Source organism: Brachyhypopomus gauderio, chromosome 1 (genome assembly GCF_052324685.1).
Source record: "Brachyhypopomus gauderio isolate BG-103 chromosome 1, BGAUD_0.2, whole genome shotgun sequence".
In the NCBI taxonomy this organism is placed as follows: domain Eukaryota; kingdom Metazoa; phylum Chordata; class Actinopteri; order Gymnotiformes; family Hypopomidae; genus Brachyhypopomus; species Brachyhypopomus gauderio.
In genome coordinates this window covers 6,344,193-6,367,610 of record NC_135211.1, presented here as the reverse complement: position 1 = coordinate 6,367,610, position 23,418 = coordinate 6,344,193, and the positions used below count along the sequence as shown (strand labels likewise).

The window sequence follows — 23,418 nt, the reverse complement described above, 5'->3', positions numbered from 1 at the left end:
TGGGGTTGTGTGGATTACACTAATCTGGTCCCTTTGCCTTTGAAGTGGTTCACTACTCTAGCAAACGGCAAGATGGAGCACGGAGCACTACTTACTTCATCGTTCCTCTTCCTCCTCTTCCTCAGTGATGGTAGGTGGCCTTTGGGCTTCGGTCAGTTGTCACTGTCATTGTCGTTAAAACAACAAAGGCTACTTTTAAGCTAATGTTATATAACTATTCACATTTAATGGGTGCTAATACTTATGAATTGGAACTTGCTAACATTACCAACATTCCTAACATTTTTCCAATGTTTTATTTGATTACATTGTAGTGTGCAAGCGAATGGATTCGTTAACCTAAACTAGTCAACACCTCAGAAGGTTTGGTATTGGTATAAGATGGAATATTAAGAATTTTGAGTCTTTTTCTTTCTTTCTTTCTTTCTTTCTTTCTTTCTTTTATTTTGCTTCCAGTTCTCACTGACGTGCTTTCACAGCAGGTGGGTGCAAATAGTTGCCATTATTTTTGTAGTTGTTATTTCTTTATTATATGATCATAATGGCACAAATCAAAGAAAAATGATCTAAGTGTGATGGACAGTGTGTTAAAAGGCTGTCTCCTCGGCCTGTCTGTTTCCTCTAACAGTCTGTCTGTCTGTCTGTCTTCCTTGTTTTCAGGAGAGTGAAGAAAATGAAAACTGGACAAGGAAGACTTGCAAGTGTGACTGTGACAGCAGGGGATGTCCCACTGATCTGGACACTACCAGTACAAGATCCAACTGGGTCCGAGACTTCACCTGTATGCCAGGTGTGTGTGTGTGTGTGTGTGTGAGAGAGAGGGAGAGAGAGAGAGAGAGAGAGAGAGAGAGAGATTGGGAAAATAGTGGTGATTAAAGTGAACAGTATGTATATGTGTATGCATATGACAGCATATTTATAAGGCTGTGTTGTGGGTAAGTGTCAAAGTGAACAATATGTGTGTATGGGTATGAGTATGTGTATTACAGGGGGTTTGTAAGGGTGTGCTGTGGTGAGTTTAAGAGAGCAGTGTATGTGTGTATGTGTGTGTGTGAATACGTGTGTATGTATATGATCGAAAGGTTATAGATGTATTCAGTTTTTTCCTTACAAATTTTGAGACACAGAAATGTTTCATTTTTTCTCTCTTCTTCTCGTAACTTTATACACTGCAATTTAAAAACCATTTGCAGTGTCAAAATGGCGACCATACCCTCACATTTTTTAGCTGAACTGCTCATTTATACTCTGCTCTTACACTAAAATGAAGGTCATAAAGCTGAGAGGAACTCAACTTCCCACAGTCTGGGACAATTATCTAATGAAGACGGTTTGTGAGTGAATATTTTGATGATAACATTAAGAGCAGAGATATTACCGTTATTCCTAGTTCTTGGCCGTGGGAAACAAGCAAATGTCATGTGGTGTGTATGCATCATGTAGGTGTGTGTGTATGTGTGTGTGTGTGTGTGTGTGTGTGTGTGTGTGTGTGTGTGTGTGTGTGTGTGTGTGTGTGTGTGTGTGTGTGTTAGAACAGGACTGCTCCAGGACCGGCACCTCAACCGCGGTGTACTGTAAAGTCATTAATCACCTGGGAGCAGCTTCACCTGGGCTGTGTGTGGGATAAGTGATCCCTGCTGCTACCCAGCCAGCAGGAAGCTTTGCTCCATTTCTGCCTGACTCCTCCAGTATGGAGAGAGAGAGAGAGAGAGAGAGAGAGAGAGAGAGAGAGAGAGAGAGAAAGAGAGAGGGAGCAAAATTAGGTTTTGAAGTTGAGAGAATCACGATTGAACAGCAGGGCCTGAAAGCAGGCAAATAATCTTATTAGCTTGACTAGGACACACATTAATCCAATACTGAAGTAAGATTGGAATAACGTACAATCCTAAAAGAACAATCACAGAAGGAGCAGGTGTCTGTCCAGCAGAGTCTGCCATGAGCACATGCATCATGCACATGTGATAACAATACCAGCCAATCCAGGACAGTGAAGCAAACGCAAGTGCAATAATGAAACCCCATCTGTCCCTTTCAGTTCAAATCTGAACTGATAGATCTACATGCAGAGGAGCTCCTTGATGTTTCTAAACAGAAATAAGCCTTACTCTTGATTGGTTGTGTTGTTCGTGATAAGCCTGGTCTGCGTGCTGCAGTGAATGTCATTAAATGTCCTGTGACCAATGGGGGAGCTTGTCAGAGGTCCACCTCTATGTCCACTGACCAATGGGGGAGCTTGGCAGAGGTCCACCTCTATGTCCACTGACCAATGGGGGAGCTTGGCAGAGGTCCACCTCTATGTCCACTGACCAATGGGGGAGCTTGGCAGAGATCCCTTCGTTATGTGTGCCTCAGAAAAAAATGCCTGGTACAAATGGCCACCTGTCAGTGCCAACAGACACCCCCAAATATTTGGTGATTAGCTGCCTGTCTCTAAACCAGAGTTTGTCCGTTGGAAAAACCCAATATTTGTTCTGCAGTACTGGCAACAGGCAAGAATTAAATGAGCATCCACTGTTTTCATGGGCCTCAGTAGAAACATAGTTTAGGATAGATTTTTCTTCTCTGCAAGACCAAGACTGAGTCAGTTGTGGAACAGGAGCTCAAGTTAGGAGCACAACCATCTGTCAAACGTAACTCTTAATGAGCACCATGTCTAGACTGTCCCTCAGGTTCGTAATCCACAGCAGTTAAACGTGATATGGTTTCTGAACTGATGCTTTTTGGATTTTCAGTACTAAACAGGATCAACAGATCCAAACAGAAGGAACAGCACACTGCTTGTCCTCTCACTGCTCTTTTGCAGTTCTACTGATAGACACCAGGCTGGCAGGAATTAGCTCACGTTTTCTACGGTGCATTTTTACACCAGCCCAAGCAGAGCAGCACTGAGGAATGTACTGACCCGGATTTATTTACAGGGTCTGTTGCAGCAACCAGGGCTCACAACACCTACAACACAAAGATAACAGGCATCACGCAACACTCTCATAACCATTTTGGGCAATACCTTTGAGTGGGCTTATAGAGGCTTTTCGATCATCCAGTTGGGAACATTTCTGACTTGGTATGGTTTCCCTAGAATGGTGCAATTCTGACTCGATACGGTTTCTCTAGAATGGTAGTTTTGGCTTCTAGATTTGCACAGTCTACGTTGAAGCAATCTGTTTTTTCTTGTTTTTGTGCAAATTATTTATGAAAAGAATTCTACTGTTCAATCCACTCTTGAACACTCAAAAAAGACTAATTAAAAGATTTGTTTCCCCAGAATGCCCATATCACAGGCCTTTGGGCTTCGAGGCTGGATCAGTGACTCCTGATCAGATCAGCTGTTCTAATGAAATTCAGTACACTGGCTGGTTCTCCTCCTGGACCCCTAACAAGGCCAGACTCAACAACCAGGGATATGGGTGAGTGGCACTTTTCATAGAAACACTGTACTTCTTATAACTTGCCAGGATTATCCATTTACTTATGTATCTGAGGATACTAAATTTACAGGGTGTTTAGACTCTCCATTCATGCAACATGTGTTTTACAGTTGTGCCTGGCTGTCCAAGTACCAGGACACGAACCAGTGGATCCAGACTGATCTGAAGGAGGTGAATGTTGTGTCAGGCATCCTGACCCAGGGCCGCTGTGATGCAGATGAATGGATCACCAAGTACACCGTCCAGTTCCGCACCAACGAGAACCTCAACTGGGTCTACTACAAAGACCAGACTGGCAACAACAGGGTGAGCAGTAAACATCAGCCAGGTTTCAATCGAGCTCAGTATGTTATGTTAACATGTTAGACAATTTTATGCAAACTGTGACTGACAACCACTATTCCATTCTGTGTTTGTGTGTGCATGTGTGTGTGTACGCACCCATTGTGGTCTTCCTCATAGGTGTTTTATGGGAACTCGGACCGCTCGTCCTCCGTCCAGAACCTGCTCCGCCCGCCGATAGTGGCGCGCTACATACGCATCATACCCCTGGGCTGGCACACACGCATCGCCATGCGTATGGAGCTGCTCCTCTGCACCAACAAATGCACCTGATGCAGCCCACCAGCACCTGGCCGCCTCACCGCCCCCCTTTCCTCAACAGCGCCCTCTAGTGGTTCTCCACCTTTAAAAAATCATTTGGATGAACCCTCTCTAGATGTGTAGTGAACCTCCTGATACTAGGAGACCTCTTGTGTTTTGTTAAGTTATATATTGGTTAAAAAAGAGAAAATCTATGTTTTTAGAAGGAAGATAATAGGGTTCATTAGAGAGAGTCTGAAACTACAGCATGCTATGTAAACGGATAAAAGGATCAGAAAGGATAGAGGGATAAGTAGCAGTTTGGCATAATAGCTCAGATGTTGTTTTTGTGCACGTGTGTGTGTGTGTGTGTGTGTGTGTGTGAGTGTGTGTGTGTGTGGGAGAGAGAGAGTGTGTGTTAGATCTCATTTATTTATTTATTACAAGAGTTTACCTTCTGGTTATGTGCAGTGCATAATTGCCAAGACTGACATGCAAGCCCTGTTTTTCTAAAGCCTATGAAACCTCGTATTTGAGGCCTTTGAGGCCATCAAAACAAAATCAAGCAACTGTAAATGTCAAAGCAACATCAAACACTCCCGGATTTTCTCCCGAGTTGCACAAAATTTGTGTGAAAAGTCTAAATTTATATATAAAAAAGTTAAATTTCCAAATAATATGGCTGCCACATTCTAAGCATCAATCCAAGAGCAGTTTTATTTTTTCAGACAGCGGTAGCTGTATATCTTACACACTTTATGTTCAGGAAATTGGGCATCCAAGAGACTGAAACTAAAAAAACATTTAAACAAATCACATAGATGTCCAAATTAAATGGTGTGGGTTGAGGTTTTCTGGCTGTGTTGGTTAAAATCTCAGAAGGTATATCACTACCTCAAGTGGCTTCACAGGGACACTACATTGCAGACTGCAATAAAATGTTTTTTGAACTTCAATATCTCTTGACATACGTGAAACCTCCCTGGTAAGGTCTATGCAGGGGTGCTGGAGAGTCCAGCTGATAGTCTGCTCAGTCACAATAGGAACAATGCAGATTCTGTCCTGGTTGCGAAACACTGGACCCTTATTTTTCGCCCTTGTGAGGGTCCTAGAGGGATTGTGAGAGTTTGCTCAACCAGTCCACATGCGTTTTGTGAATCTGGAGAAGGCATTCGACCGTGTATCTAGGGGGTTTCCTCTGGGGAGTGTACCAGGAATATGGGATATGGGACTACACTGTATTTCTCAGTGTAGTCGTGGAGGAAGTTCGGATTGGTGGCCTCAGGATTCCATGTCTGCTTCTTGCGGATGATACGGTCATCTTGGTGTCATCAGGCTGGGACCTCCAGCTCTCGCTGGACCAGTTTACAGCCGAGTGAGAAACAGCCAGGATGAGAATCGGCACCTCTAAAATTGAGACCATGGTATTTGGATGGAAAAGGGTGGAGTGCCCTCTCTGGGTCGGGAATGAGCCCTTGCCTCAAGTGGAGCAGTTCAAGTATCTCAGGATCTTGTTAACAAACAGACCGTTGTGGTGAAACCAAAGGCAAAGCTCTCAATTTACTGGTCCATTACTGGATAGGCATGTTCAATTGGGAGGAGACCTCAGGGAAGACCCAGGACACGCTGTGTTGGGAACATCTCTGTATACTCCCAGACGACGAACTGGAAGAGGTGGCTGGGAAGAGGGAAACATGGGCCTCTTTACTGCTGTCCCTGCAACCTAGATGTGTGTCTGTGGACAGGGTTCGAATTACGGGGGGGATTGGGGGGGTCAGACCCCCCCGTTTAAGGCATCAACCCCCCTAAAGGGGCAAAACCAATAATTTGGGGGGGGGGTCAAAACATTTAAATGTACTTCTCACATATAATGTTAAATACTACAAAAAAATGCAGTGTCTATGGCTGGAAGAATATTCTGATACGATTTCAAGCACCCCTAAAGTGGATCATACCATTCCGTGTTAATAGCCATTCGCGTTTGCCTGCCTGACTCATTATCGGTCAGGTGATGTAATGGATTTATCATTTACGTGCTGTAGACATTACAGTAAGAAATTAAAGACACTGTAAGGATGGTAAGACTTCAGTTTACTGAAGCACGCGCTTGCACTGTACTGGTTTTCATTTACACCCTGAAAAAAACTTGACCCCCCCAATTATCATTGTATAATTCGCACCCTGTCTGTGGACATATTGGTCACAGTGTGTATCCTAAAGTGGGCTTTTCATACTCAATTGGCTAGAACTCAGCACTCAGATGTCATAATGTCACCAAACGTGAATGGTGTGAACAAAATACATGCTGCGAATGTAAAATATGGTTTGAATCAGCATTTGGAGAGTACTACCTATAGTCTTGGCTCAAATGCGAATAATATAAAAAGTGAATTTCTTTCTAAAAAGTAAATTGTTTATAAACAATGAAAATCTACAGGATTAAAAAATAACATTCAGAGATGCTGAACTCCAAAACAAACCCCTGGGCGTTACCATGCCAACTACCAAAGCGCGAGGCTGACCGAAATGCTACAGCGCGCGAGACCCTCGCGCAGTGGCGGAGCCAGCGCGATGACGTAATTTTAGCGACGCGTCAAGTATAAACCTTACCTTTTATTGATACTCGCGGCTACATTTTACTCTGACTTTGAGCTCTGACTTTAAATAAAGAGGCGTTCACGTAGCCTATAATATATTCTTCCATCCAAAGTAAAAGCTACAGTTACTACTTTGGTTAAGTAGTAAACATTCCTCAATCGCTATACAAATATATTTGATTTGATTTGATGCACAATGAGCACGTGCAAGTCGCTTTGATACATCTGACCCTTCAGATCGGCGATTGGTCATCATATGAGTGGAAATTAAGATGATTGATTAAGGGTCCAGGACACGTCTGTTGTGCAATTACCATCACTGATTCTGCCACAATAAAATGAAGGCGCTGCAGGAAAACTGTATTTTAATCCGTTAACGTTTTGAAAAGGTAAAACCATGAAAGCGAGTCGTCCTCATGCAAAGTCCTGCGCCGCTTCCAGACGACCCAAGACTAGACTTGGAGATCATGCCGTTTTTATTTACAAGCTCAGGCGGGAGGTAAGGCGCGCGGTACTATATAACCAAACTATAATCACATCTATATTCAGAACTGACCTGTTGACTGCATCTCTCAGACCTCGTCTACCGAAACTGGGTTCGTACCCGGAGGCGCAACAAGATATATGCTACTGAGAGTGGGACTGGAGGCGGCGCGCATCTCCCGTTTCAACCGCCACCGTGTCATCACGCGGAGTGAGATTGTAGCGGCCCTGAACCGACTCCAGCCCCGGCGCAACACCATCCCTATGGACGGCGCATGACCGCAACACGCTACAGCTTTTATTATTTGTGCATATTTATGTATATTTAAATAATAAACTTAGTAATTTTACCACTGACTGGTGCACGTTATTCTAAACGTTTTAGTACCTGTTGAAATGCTTAACTCGGATGCAGCTTGTAACTAAGAGTGTCTTGCTGGTTGCCAAACTGATAACGCGCGTTCTACACTGGCGCACGCGCTCTAGCGCGCGCGGATGAAAGGAAGTGGCTCGACCGCGCGTGATCCGACAGCTGCGCGCGCGTCATCAGCAGCTGCACGCGAACGAGCTTCCGTTCTCGCGGACACCTGTGGCGAGTAAACCTCGTCTCGGACGGCGCGCTGCATCGCGCAGTCTGACTTCGTTCCTCCTTTTAAGTTGGGACGCTGATATTTACAGCTTGAAGACGTTTTGTGAGGGATTGGGTCACCCGTCCCGTCTCATGGGTTTAGTTGTGAGCGGTACTCGGTGTTGCTGAGTTCCGGACAGCTGCGCAGGTAGGGCTGGTCAATTATCATTAATTGATTATCATTTAGGAGAAACTTTCAGTGCGTCGGTTTGGTGCCGTAACGCTGACAATATGTGTCCACTCCAAGGTGCTGGATCAGTACGGCCAGCTGGCGTGTTTATGGAGCTTTTATAAGAGCACTTTGTATAGAAATTAAAGAATAATTAGTTATTTTACTCTGGACTCGTGACTCATGACCAGGTCTAATTAACCTCATTGTTTTTACTGCCGTATGACACGTTGTTTCATGGTTTAGTTTTGCTGTACTGTGTGCTACACCGGGTCACTTACTGTCATTACAGTTGCAGTGATGAATCTTCCCATCTCTGCAGTTTTGCTTGATGTATTTACAGGGGATTGAGGTATAGCGACACATGTGCAGAGAGGAGACAACGTTGCCATCATGGGGTGTGGCACCTCAGTAGCCACCGAGAGCCAAGGACGGCCTACAGAAATAGGTAAGTGAATAGCGTACTGTAGTCTCATCCTTGGTGAACATTCACTTATTTTGACATTTCATTCTGGTGTGATGAGCTCACCTGGCCAGGACTTTGATCACTTACTATAACAACACACAATTTGCAGAATGTTTCTTTAGCATCGGCTATAAATGCAGTTCAGCCTTTCGAGCATTTCAAGATGATTCTTTCAGCTGTTCTCTATGACTTCATTTTCACATGCCATTTTTCTCTATTTTGGTGCGTTCAGAGCTTTCAATGCACAATTATGTTGATCCAGTATACTCTGAACATACTCTGAGCACCAGGGTGAAGAGAAATGGTCCAGATCTCGATGTTTATTAACACAAATTATCTGATGGACTTCCTCTTCTTCCTCATGCAGATGTGTCTGCCAAGCAGCCCAGCCCCGCCCTCAGTAAGCTTGTTGTCTTCACTATCATAGCCTAGTCCGTGTCTGCTAGTGCTTAAACACTCGAGCTTCAAGCTTCTCCTGCGCTCGATCAAAGTTGGATTGAAGGGCCAACTCTATTTACCTTCCTGCTTTTGACTTCATTCTGAATACGTCAACGGCATCACTTCTGAAGTTCAAACTTTTGTTTGCAGTTATTTGATTTGTAAAGTGAATTTCAAGTATTGGTAGTTTGAATACATTTATGATAAACTATTGCTGAAATCTCTCACTTGCCTATGTGGTGGTGTACATTAATGAGGAGGCTTAATGTCATAATCAGGAAGTGCTGACTAGAGTTGGCCTTAATTCAGGGATGTGATGTGGGATTGACCTGTGTTTTCTATCGGTTGTATGGTGCGACTTCAAATAGCTATTTGTTTCTTGTCCTATAAATTTCAGGCAGCTTTTGAATAATGGGACACTGAACTATGACGTGTGTTTCACAACTCTGTGTAATTGGATGCGAAAACCACATGGGGCAGTTCCTGGCTGTAGCTTTAATGGAGATTCTCATCACTTTTCAATCAATTCATGCTTGGAATATGAGGGTTCCATGTCACACATTATGTTCATCTATCAATCCCCCTTCCACATTTATGCCGATGCTAAATTTGGACATGTATTATTAGCAATCTTCATGGAAAAATAGAATTGAACTTTAGGCCAACTCGTATTACAAAATACCTTATTGTTATTTAAATTATTTTTCACATTTACATTCCTTATCAGTACTGATCAAAAGATGCAGGAAAAGTGATATAGCTAATGAAAACTGAACAAATGGCTTCAACAGTAAGATCCTGGTGCCCATGCACAAAAAATGTAGAGACACCAGAAAGAAAGTGACTGAATTTTCTAGACGCGCAAATGTAGTTTAAACTGTAACATCTGGAAACCCTGCAGTTTTTGCAAACTGATGCATGTATACGTTAGCATGCATCCATTAGTTTGAATGGGATTCACAGAAATGTGACTGCATTTTCAATGGTGCTTCGCTACTAATTTAAAACAGGAAAGATGAAGATTTCAGTGTTTCCCACACAGTTCCTTGCACACCTGGTGGAACAGGTAAAGCATGGTTCTAGACACTCCAAGGTTTATTTCCCAGGATGTACATGTACTGTCACACTGAAATATATATCACTCTGGATAAGCGTGTCTGTCAAATGCTGAAAACACCAAGTTAGAACTGAATGTGATCACGTACACTATATTGCCAAAAGTATTCGCTCACCTTCCTTGACCCACATATGACTTTAAGTGACATCCCATTCCTAATACATAGGGTTCAATATGACGTTGGTCCACCCTTTGTAGCTAGAACTGTTTCAACTCTTCTGAGAAGGCTGTCCACAAGGTTTAGGAGTGTGTTTATGGGGATTTTTGACCATTCTTCCAGAAGCGCATATGTGAGTTCACATACTGATGTTGGACGCGAAGGCTGTGGAATATTTAGGTACGAGGAAATTTCACGACTGGATTTGTTGCACTGGTCCTATCACAGTTCCACACTGGAGTTCACTGAGCTCCTGAGAGCGACCCATTCTTTCACAAATGTTTGTAAAACAGTCTGCACGCCTAGGTGCTTCATTTTATACACCTGTGGCTATAGCCGATCATTTGGATGGGTGAGTGAATACTTTTGGCAATATAGTGTATAGAGTAAATGATCATTTGACCAAGACTCCTGACAAATATGAGCTGCTTCAAATAGCTAGGTTGCAAATTATCCTCAACATTGTATACAAGACCTTTTCTGGTCTATACCTGACCTTTCTGAACGTTTGCCTGAACACAGGGAGTTTTTAACATTTAAGTTTATTTAAAATTCAGTTGTTTTCTCTTAACTGTGGAATAAGCCACCAAAATGGAAATGGCACCAAAATAAATAACAAACAAATCACTCTTGTATAAACTGGTGAAATCGGAAGACTTAAAATGGGTCCGAGCTCACACATGCACGCTTCCGTTCTGTCTGCGTGTACTGTGGCCGGACTTCCCGTCTGCCTCCGCCCGTCTGAGACCCCACACCTGCTTCCTACCTGCCCGAGCTTAAGTGGTTGCTCTTCAGCGTTTGTTGCGCCTCACCGTTCCTGCTGTGCTTGCTGCATCTCTGCACCCTTAGCAGCTCCTACTCATTAATTAGCAGCTCATCATCGACCTCCAGAGGCACAGTCTATATTTACCACTGACTCTGTATTTCGGGGCGTTCCGAAAGAGTTAAGTGTCATTATGTCAACTTTAATAGGTGCATCCGAAGAACGCCTGGTCTATTCATAGCATTTCCTGACCACTGTGATAATGTTGTGCTAATTTGTAATTGAAGTGTCCCTGACAGGTGCACTTATTCTTTTCTGAGATAATTAACAGTTGTCGGTAATGCGCTACAACAGCCTCCTCCTTTTGTATGGGGGGTTTTCTTGGGGTTAAACTACGCCAAAGTAGTTGGAGGAGCTCTTCAATCTCCACTGGATCCCAGTTTCATAGGCCCTCTTGTATAATTTGTGATGTGCACTTACGTAGCGATGAAAGCAGCCATCCTGATCCAGCGATGGTACAGGCGTTACATCGCCCGTCTGGAGATGAGGAGACGTTACACGTGGAACATCTTCCAGTCGATAGAGTATGCGGGGGAACAGGACCAGCTCCAGGTCAGGCCTCATCTCTCACAGCTCCCAATGCTGAACTCACACAAGCCACCTCAAACCATTTAGAATCTGTTTTAAATTTTGAGTCTTCAATGGCACTAGTGACGCTAGTTATCGACTTGTTGATCGGCACTTTCTGTTGTAACAAACTTGACGTTTTCTTACAAAATCTGTAATTGTAGTGTAGGATCATTTGAATGTCCGGTGATGTATATCTTTTCTTTTTTTGTAATTCCTAAAGCTCTCAAGTTTCTTCAGTTTCATGCTGGATAACTTCACTCAGCTAAATGGGAATGGACCAGGTACAACAGCATACACTAACCACACGTTAAATTAGGCATTTATTAGCCTTCCCTAGTATACATCACATTCAGTGACTAATATTAATTACCAAATATCAATATCCTTTAAAAACATGGGTAAGTATGGGCTAAAGCGCTATGCTGTTAACATTGTATGGATCTTACATGCTAAACCTCATGGTTTGTTTACATCCGAATGAATCGTTTGATGTTTTTTCAGCAACCATATTTAAAATTCTAACTCCTCTTGTGACATGTTTGTAAACCCCTATTTGCACACACGCACACAAAGCTTTCAAATACCATTAGCTCTATTCACTCCAATATCAAACAACCAGGCCTCTCTTAGTACCATAATGCTCCTTTTCAATGATTTTAAAAAAGTAAATAAATAAATAAACACAAATACTATGGCAAAACACAGTTGCTTAGCAACTCTGGAAGATCCCATTTTGAGGTGTGGTGTAGTGGAAGGTGCCAGGGAAGAGGCAGCAGGTCGTTCCCTACGCTCAGGCTGAGGGAACATGAGGGATTAGAGCGGACGGCTAGTCCAGCCGTATTCTGAACACGGATTAGGCTAACCCTAACCCTAGAGAATGCGTGTTGGAGCAGTCCGGAGAACCTGGGAGCCTGGCAAATAAATTATGCGATGCTCAAAAGAATATTGGATGACCATTTTTCCATGGAACTAACCAAAACGTTGGAAATTAGGGCTGGTTTGTGTGTTGATTTGAAGGATTCCTGCCATGTTAAAAACCATTTTGGGCAAAGACTTGTGTTGCATTTGTTGATAAGCAATAATCCAAACGGGTACATCGGAGAGGCTGCCAGCTCGACGCAGGAGTGTTCGCACCGAGCCTTCTAGTGGAAACAGCTGTTCCTGATATCTGGACCTTTTCAAAATATATTTGTGGTTCTCCTTACACATTTACATTTGTAAGAATGGCACAATACAGGAGCCCTCCACAAACCTCAGCACATTAATGAACGCTATTGAGCCTGAAGTGTAGTCCCCCCCAGAATGGCCCGGTCCAGGTGTGGATGGGTACAACGGGCCTTCAACCACCAGACTTCACACTAGGAGCTTGTCGTGCAATAAATATATGAAAACAATATCCAGAGTCTTGTGTAACTTGTGGACATTTTAAGAACACGCTCCACGGTCATTTTGCAGACTACATTACATCCTTAAATAGACATTATGACTTAGTTGTTATGTTTGTAGTCATTGTTTCTGCTGTGTCATGGCTTCTTCTGTTATATTACGTATTGTGAATACACTCCTGTGATGGTCTGATTAACCCACTGTCTGATCTCCCTCCCCGAGATCTGATCAGTCATCTGTTGGACCCGGCTGTGGATCCGGCGATGGACCAAACGTTGGAGGACCAGAGGAGGTGCAGGTACGACCGGATCTTGGTGCCGGAGTCTTACAGTGGGCCTCACCTCTCCTTCCCTCTGAGTGTCACCGACACCAACGCCCTTCTCAGCGCCTTCAAGGAGCAGCAGGTACAACACACTGCAACTTTAACTAAGGGGTCGCGGGACGCCGTATCTGGGGGTCAGGGCACTGACCTCTGGTCAGCCAACTGAGACTTATGAAAGAGCTTGTGCCAAGTGTAGTGCAGTGAGCTGGATCGGGCTGGCATACCTTCAAACTCAGCTGAAGCATGACGTCTGTGACCGAGCGCTGTTGCTAACGCCTTTAAAGTCACATGGTTGCGAGAGTGCTTGTTGAACCAATATTGACAGCTCTGTAGACGGAGAACTGTGTGACTTAATCCGGCAGGGAGTTCCAATGGGGGGGGAAACCTCTCGAGGAGATTTTGCACTGAAGCGATAATTAATTTCTTTGACATTTGAAAACGTCTACGCCGAGAGTCAATCTTTGTGCTTCTCCTCTATAGACTCTCCACGGCAAATATGTGTTGCAGCTACTCCACGAGACACAGAAGTTCTTAAAACAGATGCCAAATGTCATTTATGTGTCATCTTCCTATGCCAAAGAGATCACCATCTGCGGTAAGGAGCCACAGCCCAGCTCTGCACCCCGTCTGGGTGCTCGCATGCACCCCGTGGTTCTGGTTTTTCTGCTTATTGATGATTAAGCACTGCTTTTGCCATTTTTAATAAGATGTTTCCTATTTTTGAATGCACGCGTGAATTAAGTGTTTGCTGAATGGAGGAGAGTGTGTTTGTGTATGACTAAATCATCCACTTCACTGCACCTCAATGGGCTCCTCACTGGGGAAACTAGAGCTTCAGATCAAATTAACACGTGACGCCATCAATGGCAGAATTATTGCATTGAAATATTCGATGTAATTACTGTAAACACAAGGCTTTTCTTTACCAATTTTACACAGAGCCCAAATCTAAATGGTCTTTTCTAATTGGAAAACTATGCTAATAATTGTGTCTACAGTGTGATGCGTCTACAGCTTTTGGAAGTATCCCATCCAGTAACAATTATTTCCACACCAAGATCAGTTTTGCAGTTCCAAAGGCCTTAGTGATCTGGAACAAGTGTCTCTGATACGTTCTCCAGAGTGGAAGATGTTCAGGTGAAACTGTTTTTCCTCCACACAGGTGACCTTCATGGGAGACTAGATGATTTGCTACTTATATTCTATAAGGTAACATCACAAATGCTTAATTTTTCACCATATTCAAGTTTTTTCATAGACACAACTATCAAGTATTGGCAAATAAGTTTGCTTGCTAATGAAAGTACTCACCAAAATTTCTGCTACTTTTAAAAACTGAATTAATTACCTAAAATCTTTGTGGCAGTAGTATTGAACAAATAAAAATAAAAAACGAGAACTCATCCATGCATTTAAAAATCCAAGCTCATTTGTTTTAATATGACTTTCTTTATTGTGTCTGCACAGATATCATAGCATAAACACTGAAACACAGCCTAATTAAGATCAGATTAATTATTAGAGGTATTTTAATCACGCTCCATTGGCCAAAGGTTTTTAGCAGTTTTGATTTTTGTTATTCTGTAGAACGGTCTCCCGTCGGCTGAGAACCCGTACATATTCAATGGAGATTTCGTGGACAGAGGGAAGAAATCCGTGGAGATCATCACCATCTTGTTCGCGTTCCTTCTCCTATACCCAGACCACATGCACCTCAACCGTGGCAACCACGAGGACCACATCATGAACCTGAGGTAGCGCCCAGCCCAGCCCAGCCCGCCCCACACCGCCCCTCACTCGCACGCCGCACTCCCGCACGCTGCCCTAACACAGCCCTAAAACCTCTCCACCTTTCATTGCCTTTCAGATATGGCTTCACAAAAGAGGTTATGCAAAAATATAAAGTAAGTTCCGGCTGTTTGTTTCGCACGAGTTTGTTTTTTGGAAAATGCTCGTTTGTAAACACTGCGTATTACCGCCACCTGGTGGACAGTTCTTCAACGACATCTCGTAGCATTGCCGTCCTGATTCCGCAGACTCATGGCAGAGAGATTCTCCAGGTGCTGCAGGAAGTGTTCAGCCTGCTGCCAATCGCCACAGTCATAGACAACAAAGTCCTGGTCGTTCACGGCGGCCTTTCCGACCAGACCGACCTGGACTTCCTGAACACGGTAAAAAGACACAAGGTGAGTGTTGGCAACACGCGCAGGACGGCTTCATAACTTTAAGAGCTGCGTCATTAATGGTCCGTCATCCGTTGATCATAATCCCAATCACAAAAACCCGTTTTTCCTGAGCATGCGGACCGGTGTCGGAACCGCGTGGAACCGCGACATAACCACCTCGCTCTGCGTGCTGCAGGTGAAGTCAGCGCTCCGCCTGCCCAAATGCGGCCCGGACCGCACGGACACGCCGGCCGGCGGCAGCGGACGGAGAGGCGGGGCCAGACCAGATGGCCCTCATCCCACAGGCCACGCCCTGCACAGGAGGAAGGGCCACCTCGCCCGCCCGAGCAGCAGCACCTCCTCTTCGTCCTCTTCCTCCTCATCGACGTCCTCCGTTTGCTCACCGGGCCACCGGCCGGCCTCGCCCGCAACACCCTGCCCCACCTCCGCGCTGCAGGTGCCCTTCCTCGACTCCATCGTCTCCCTCGCCCTGCCCCAGCCACCCAGGGAGGAGCTAGAGTGGAAACAGGTGGGCGGAGCTTAACGAACCCTTCACGGGAGACTTTATTACGTAGATTATTAGGTCGGTCTTTGCCCTGAGCTCTAATTCATCACCGCGGTGTACCGGCTTTGTGGCTGCGTCGTGTTTTGGCGCTCTGTGGGCCTGCAGGTCGTGGACATCCTGTGGAGCGACCCGAAGAACCAGAACGGGTGCAGTCAGAACTCGTTCCGGGGTGGAGGCTGCTACTTCGGGCCGGACGTGACGGAGCAGCTGCTGAGGAAGCACGGCCTATCTCTGCTGATCCGATCCCACGAGTGCAAACAGGACGGCTATGAACTCTGCCATAATGGACAGGTGTCGTGCTGGGCTGACTCTTATAGCGCACACACACACACACACACACACAAGGCTGTCTTTCTGTAGTGCTGGATTTGAGAGCAAGGTTTGACAATATCAGCTGTGACATTTTATGACATGTCTATTAATACACACACGGTTTGGACAGCCGCCTGCTTTAGGTTCTGTTACTTTAGATAGAGCTCCTTGGAAATGTGATTCATAATAGTTGTACTCTTAGTTCAGATGGATGCCACAAAACAGTGCCTGGATAACCTGAAGCTTCAGTTTTGACCAAAATCTGATAAATCTGAAGCCTTATTATAAGACTAATATTTTAGATATATTTTCCTAGTTTTTTTTTTTTTAATGGTTTATTAACACGTTACTGCAGTGCCCTCTAGTGCATGTTTGTGGATATACACAACCCTTCATATGAACACTTGTCTTGATGCCTTTCTAATATACACTGGAAGTCTTTCCTGCACCCTGTCTTAACCGTGGTGCCTTTTGGTGTTGAAGGTGATCACCATCTTCTCTGCCTCCAACTACTACGAGGAGGGCAGTAATCGCGGCGCCTACGTCAAGCTGGGCCCCGAGCTGGTCCCGCACTTCTTCCAGTACCAGGTCAGCCGCAGCACCCGGAAGCTTACGCTGCAGCAGAGGTACGATGGGCCCGCGGTTCCCCCAGGCCTGCCGAGAGCAGCACGGGGCCCACGTGGAGCTGATCTGGTTGGGGTGGTGTGGGGGCTGTTTCCTGTGTTCCAGGGTGAGTGTGGCGGAGAGCTCAGCTCTGAAGGCTCTGCAGGAGAAACTGTTTGCCCATCGCACGGAGCTCATGGCTGCCTTCCGAGAGTATGACGTCGACGGCTCGGGTGGGGCTTCGTCCGGAGAACTGCACACACATGGTTGACTTGATGTGTCATGTGATTTCTGATCCTCTCTCTCTCTCTCTCTCTCTCTGTCTCTGTCTCTGTCTCTCTCTGTCTCTCTCTCTCTCTCTCTCTCTCGCTCTTTTTCTCGCTCTCTCTCTCTCTCTCTCTCGCTCTCGCTCTTTTTCTCTCTCTCTCGCTCTCGCTCTTTTTCTCTCTCTCTCTCGCTCTCTCTCTCTCTCTCTCTCTCTCTCTCTCTCTCTCTCTCTCTCTCTCTCTCTCTCTCTCTCTCTCTCTCTCTCTCTCAGGAAGGATCTCCACTATGGAGTGGACCCAGGTGGTGGAGTCCGTCCTGAGGTTGGACCTCCCTTGGCGGACGCTGCGGTCTCGTCTCGTGCGGTTGGACCACGACGGAGACGTGGAGTACGAGACGTGCTTCGACAGCATCAGCCCTGGACAAACCGTCCCAAAGGTCCCACATACACACACTCACTGATCTCACATCAGCTGATTGTCTCTAGCCACTACTTCTTTTGGGAAAAACATTTATTTTTGCTTTATCTACCCATTATTTACTTTTTCCACACTTGCAGGTGGCTCCGAACTTGGCAGGAACTCTGTACCGGTACCGGACGGACCTTGAGATCATCTTCAACATCATAGACAAAGATCATTCAGGTCAGCTTGAGTGACTAACTGATATTTGGTGCCTGTTCAAGAATGACAAACATTTGTGTAGTTGTCCTGATCTTATTTTCCAGGCATACAGTATGTCATGATATGGGTTTATATTATGGGATGTATTGGCAGGATTGTTGCTTGTTCTTGAAGTAGTTCTATGAACTGGTCTCTTGGTGGCACTGGTTCCCAGTTTAAACTCTGTGCACTGGTTCCTGAACGTTCCCCACCCCAGGTCAGATCTCCATCGAGGAGTTCCGCCAGACCTGGAAGCTCTTCAGCTCCCACCTCAACGTGGACGTGGATGACCGAGCGATAGACGACATGGCACGCAGCATCGACTTCAACAAGGACGGCAGCATCGACTTCAACGAGTTCCTGGAGGCCTTCCGAGTTGTGCACAAGCTGGATATGAAGGAGCAGCAGCATGGCTGACACACACACACACACACACACACACACACACACACATGTAGTAACCCATGCCAAGGACAGAATAACTAGTTATTGTTTCCTGCATTTGCTTTGATTCATCATCAGTGTGATGGTCTATGACTAGCAGGACAGAAAAAGATCTGAATTTTTTTTTTAAACCCACATTTTGCCTTTGTGTTCAGACATGGAGATGGGTGCTCAGTTTGGGTTTGTTTGTTTCATTGTTTGGAGCTCAGAGCCACTTCTCTGCTCATAAATGTGTAATAGGTCTGTAATACATACCTAGACCCAAGAAGTGAAACTCAAGTCCATAGCACTGCAGAGGACTGCGGTTATGAATTTGATTCAGTTTAATACATGAATGAATTGAATGTGAGCATGTGGAAGACGTCCTCCATCATCTGACTCCACCCAGGAGTGCTGGACCTCGTCTCTGCCCAGTACAGTCGTGCTGGTGTTTGAGCTGGACGATGGATCAGGAACAATGTAGATAAACATGGTGTTCCAGGCCCTTTCTCACCAGTATAAAGGTGAACAGGTGTGCCTTTCTGGCCTGGCACGCTTCATCACACTTGTGAAACATTTTCGACACGTCTTGAGATGCATGGGGGCGGGTTTGTGCTGTTATTTTAACTGTGTACGTGTGTGTTTCTCCACACATTTACTGAAGTCATTATGTAATTTATTGCCTTGAGTAGTTTTGAGATAATATCCCAATTTTCAGTGGCTAAAAAGTCCATATACACTGACTCATAAGCTTACTGTGCAAAGTCTGCTTCTCCCAGTACTGTACTGGAAAAACTTGCAGTTCAGTCCTAACTTTGGACAACTTCTTGGGATTGCTGTGCCGTAGAAGACCCGGGTAATGGCTATGGGAGCCTTTGTGTGTGGTGTTTGACGTCTGTTTCTGGGTCCGGAGTGGGGACTTCTCACCTCCCCATGTCCCAGGGCTCCGTCCCTTCCGTCTTCCCTTTAAATGGAACTGCTGCTGTCCTCACAGGGGACACCACTACTCGTCCCCCCTACTGTGCTTGCTCGGAACTGCTCGTCTCTGTGAGACTTAACATGGACGTTAATTTAATCTTAATAATGCGAAGACATTAATCTTCATGTTATTGCTGCTGTATTGGACTATGCTGAATGTATTTCGTGTGTAATCCAGCAGTCTTGAGGGTTGCTGTACTGAGGGTTAGTCAGGAGGTAATCTAGCACTCCGTAATCTGCTCTATTGTCGGTAGATTAGTATGGGCTGGTGGATGGTTTGGCCTGGGACATTCCTTGAGTTCTTTTACCATTTCTTTACCAAGTCTACATCAATGATTCAGTATCTGTGTGGTCTAAAGATTTTAATATTTACATGAATTTGTATCTTCAGGTGTTTGTAAATGACTTCTAAGTAGGAACCAGACTTGTGGAGTTCCACAAATTCTACGAATGCAGCTGAAGCATCAGGGGTTTGTTATAAAGGTCTTTTAAACATCAGTGCACTCCCAGTAATCTCCTAATTATGATGGCTGAATCAGGCCAATCAGGAGCTTCTAAAACTCATTGTAACAATTTCTGAAATCAACAATTTCAGACTGTTTCAAAGATGGTCAGCTTGCTGTATGTAAATGTTTGACCCACTGTATACAGTGTATTAAATTAGTTTCAAACCAAAATGACCTCTGACAATACATTCACTTTCTGAATTCCCTTACCCAAAGACATGTTTTGTCACTTACATTGTGTGGCGTAGGTAACGTGCATTTGTGTAGAAGTTACAGCATTTAGCTTTCCAAACCCTGCGTACCTACAACCACAACAAAAATGGTTTAAGATGTAATACATTTATCTGTAAGTGATCATTGTGTTGCACTGCACAGCACAAGTCATAAGAACTTGTTTAACCAAATTAAATGCCTTTGTCAGGCTTCCTGTTTTGCTAGTCTAATTATGGTTTGACCTAGTAAATGCACAGCAGATTTGGTACATTTAAATGAAACCGATGCTGGCAAATGTATCTCCAGATAATGAGAGAGAGAGAAAATGAAGCCAAGGGAGGCATTTCTCCAAACCTAGCTCCACTCCACCATATCTGCCCTATCTCCATTCTCCGTTCCTTCAGAGTTCCTTCAGTCTTTAGAGACCAAATGGTGTGGCAGGAGAAACAGGCCAGATAAACAAGTTTTTGAAATAGAGGCAGTACAGGACTGGTCAATGGGCAACAGTCCTGTTGTCAACATACTTCTTATTACTTTTTAACTCTCACTTTCACCTGCTCCTCGTCCCTCCTGACACTAGACTACTGGAAATGCATTTCTAATAGCAGAAGCACCGCTGGGATTTGTGGTGTATTTTCACTATGTTCTGGGTTTGCCATCAGAAACACTATAGTCTGTAGATCCTGTTTGTCAGACTGGACGAGGCAAGTATCTGCTTGTCTCTGCTGCACATATACAGACCCTGACCCCTGACCCTACTGCGTAGCACGCCTGTTTTACTAAAGCGATCATCTTCCTGTGTCAAACTTTCACTTGCAGAAATGTTGCTAATAGCTGATTTTTTTAATACAATGTCATAAGACTGCATCAGCTGTGTGAAAACCTAACACCATCCTAAATGCACCACATTTAAACATTTAGACATAGGGCCTATTCTACTGACACATTTAACTCAGTTTACCATATCAGTAATGCAGCATGGTGTATATAATTACATTTTTAAAGGTTTTATCTTTAAAACGTTTTATCTTTTAAGTTCCATTTTATTTTTCTTTATGTAATGAGAGGTTTGTTCGAGCCTGGGGGGGGGGACTGAAGCTGAGAGTTATTCTAGGCCCAGCCCCCTCAGGTCAGGACTCCTCCCACTCTTCTGTGAGATAGGACACCTCCACGTCTGTTAGGTTGAACTCTCCTGTTAGATGAGGCTCTCATGTTCAGACTGCTGTCTTCCCTTCCAGCTCCTGGGAGCCTGCATGCGGTGTGTGTGGGGGCTGCAGGAGCGATGCTTCTCCCTGCATTGCTCACCCTGCACTGGGCTCTAGCACCAGGTAAGGGTTCTCAGCATGGACGCTGCCGAGCAGAGACTTCCAAGAGCATGTAGGGCGTTTTGAACCTGCTGTAACCTTGCAACGCCGCTTTTATCAAAGGTGCAGCCGACGCTGGCTGCAGTGACCTGAGGCACGTTGAGAACGGACGCACGTTTTTCCGGTACGGGGGTCTGTACGTCACCTTCAGCTGCAATCCAGGCTTCAGAATCCACGGCTATCGGACCAGCAGCTGTGTGTCGGGCCAGTGGGTCAGAGAGCCTCCGCTGTGTGTCGGTCAGTCTTCACACACCTCACGCGTCACCTCACACATCTCGTGCTCCTGCTACAGGCAGAGCATTTCGTTGTACATTGGCTACTGTGTGCTGTTTGAGTTGTTGTTTTGGTGTTGTTGTTTTACGTAGTTCCTCGATATTGTATTTGCTGAAAATTCCAGTGGAAGTTTCTGTTCTACAGTACAGATGTGCTGAGTGGTGTCCCTGCTGCTATTCAGGAAGTAGATAAATAGGGAGTTATGTGTAGTTTGTTGGTGCAGGTGTGTTCGAGTAGTGTTTTGTGTGGCGTGTGGCATCACTTTGCTCGTGTCACAGCGTGCTCTGCATGGCTTCACACCTCCGACCCCTGACCCCAGCTCCCGGATGCGCCCGCCCGTCCGGGCTCCTTCACGGCTCCGCGGTGGTGTCTCCCGATGGCACGCTTGTGCGTTTCTCCTGCGACGGAGGCTTCAGTCTCTTCGGCTCTGCCCTGCTCTACTGCAACGGTGAGCGCTGGAACGGCAGCGTGCCCGTCTGCAGAGGTGTGTGAACCTCTTGAGCTCACCACACGATCAGTAACCTGCTCTCTGTAAAAAAACGGATAGGTCCCAATGGACTAGGATTACTCCTGCATTGTAATACAGTAACTGACTGTGTACATAGTGTCAGATGATGAGATGAGAAAGGACACTCTCACTGACTCGAAACACAGTAACAGTTACACAGCTAAATCCTTAAGCTTCTCTTTAGTCAATAAGTTACTTAATTTTATATTTTATTTTATGCTAATGAGTTTTTCCATTGTTTTCTAAGTTGAAGATGTTTTGTTATAATCAACTATTTAACTGTTGTTTAACATATTTCTCTTAACAGTCCATCATTCAAGTATAAATTTATTCTTAGCAATGCAAGGAGGCTAGTAGATGTTTCTGACGAGTGTCGCTATGAATTCTGGGAACTCGGCAGTCATGTCAGCAGCTGTCAGTTTTGCAACAACACAAGTAACTGTTCATTTCTGTTATACAGAGTCAGACATTATGAGTTCCTTCTGGCTGAAGCAGACATCCTTGTACAGACCAGGGCCACAGCACAATCCAGACATTCTGACCAGTCAGAGGAGCCATTCTGACACCGGCTCTGTCACTGCCGCAGAGCAGACGCTTCCGAATCCCTCCCCGATTAGGGAGTCACGACCCAAAGTCTTCCTGTCCAGAGAACTGGCGAAGAGCCCTCAGGAACATCCAGAAAAGAACCCTCTGAAAAAACTCTGGATTGGTAAAGCAACTACACAGAGTAGAGGAGAGTCTGCAGAGGTCACAAAAACAAACGCCAAACTGGACACATCGCAAGAGCATGCGAGAAGAGCAGACGTCCTCCCCCGGCTGGCTCCTGTAAGTTCTCCAACAGTCCTGATGAGCATATCACCTGCTACCTTGTCAACTAAGCCCGCCGAATCCATTACGCCGGTCACTCCAGTGACAAATGAGCAGAAAAGACAAACGTCATCCAGCCTCCTGGACCAGATGTTTCCTCCAACACCCACCGACGGGGAGGAAGAAACCCCTCTCGCTCCGACAACACTCAGACCTCACAGCGATCTGAGCACACCAGCGGCAACAGGTCAGAACATGGGTCTGACGTCAGCCTATCCGCTTTCAGACATATTCAATGCAACCGCTTCTCATAAAGGCTCCTGGGAGGTCACGTCTGCGGGCTCTCAGGAGATACTAAAGGAGGCTCCTTCTTTTGATATGAAAAAATCCCAATATAAAACTACTACACAGAAAGAAAGGACACCTCTACCGGTTAGCTCTCCTGAGCCGGTAGTGTCAGGACACGAATACTTATTAGAGTCTCAAAAGCCATTTACAGTGAGCTCCCCACCGTTTGTCACAGCTGTGATGCATGTCGGAGCGAATCTCCCTCGGAGAGCTCCAGCAGCAGGGGCGGAAGAAGATGTACTGCTCAGCACAGAGGTGCCG

General features: G+C 45.2%; 3 protein-coding genes across 5 annotated transcripts in view; all 3 read left to right on the top strand.

Moving 5' to 3' along the window:
* rs1a (retinoschisin 1a) lies at nt 1–5,748 on the top strand. 2 transcript variants are annotated; one of them, XM_077021050.1, is made up of 6 exons: nt 1–130; nt 457–482; nt 661–790; nt 3,266–3,407; nt 3,539–3,734; nt 3,891–5,748. In XM_077021050.1, the coding sequence occupies exons 1-6, from the start codon at nt 73–75 to the stop codon at nt 4,041–4,043; spliced, it is 705 nt and encodes a 234-aa protein (XP_076877165.1). In that variant the 5' UTR covers nt 1–72; the 3' UTR covers nt 4,044–5,748. The 2 variants fall into 2 exon arrangements, with proteins under 2 accessions (XP_076877165.1, XP_076877170.1); XM_077021055.1 differs by lacking the exon at nt 457–482 and having other exon boundaries at nt 18–130.
* A 1,104-nt stretch (nt 5,749–6,852) lies between these two features.
* Nucleotides 6,853–20,020, top strand: ppef1 (protein phosphatase, EF-hand calcium binding domain 1). Of its 2 annotated transcripts, XM_077022308.1 has the most exons (19): nt 6,853–7,106; nt 7,184–7,866; nt 8,231–8,335; nt 8,721–8,753; nt 11,313–11,440; nt 11,679–11,739; nt 13,067–13,248; nt 13,647–13,761; nt 14,329–14,375; nt 14,754–14,920; nt 15,034–15,070; nt 15,203–15,352; nt 15,528–15,860; nt 16,002–16,187; nt 16,692–16,834; nt 16,938–17,044; nt 17,350–17,513; nt 17,635–17,719; nt 17,955–20,020. In XM_077022308.1, exons 3-19 carry the CDS (start codon nt 8,281–8,283, stop codon nt 18,152–18,154), a joined length of 2,193 nt encoding a protein of 730 aa, XP_076878423.1. In that variant the 5' UTR covers nt 6,853–7,106; nt 7,184–7,866; nt 8,231–8,280; the 3' UTR covers nt 18,155–20,020. The 2 variants fall into 2 exon arrangements, with proteins under 2 accessions (XP_076878423.1, XP_076878509.1); XM_077022394.1 differs by lacking the exon at nt 8,721–8,753 and having other exon boundaries at nt 6,854–7,106.
* Nucleotides 20,021–21,089: 1,069 nt separating this feature from the next.
* Nucleotides 21,090–23,418, top strand: part of LOC143527873 (uncharacterized) — an 8,711-nt gene continuing 6,382 nt past the window's right edge. Inside the window, exons 1-4 of the mRNA XM_077023228.1 lie at nt 21,090–21,185; nt 21,285–21,458; nt 21,814–21,978; nt 22,463–23,418. The exon at nt 22,463–23,418 is cut by the window's right edge and continues 562 nt beyond it. Coding sequence (XP_076879343.1) covers nt 21,140–21,185; nt 21,285–21,458; nt 21,814–21,978; nt 22,463–23,418 — 1,341 coding nt within the window. The 5' untranslated portion in view covers nt 21,090–21,139. The remainder of the gene's footprint in view (nt 21,186–21,284; nt 21,459–21,813; nt 21,979–22,462) is intronic.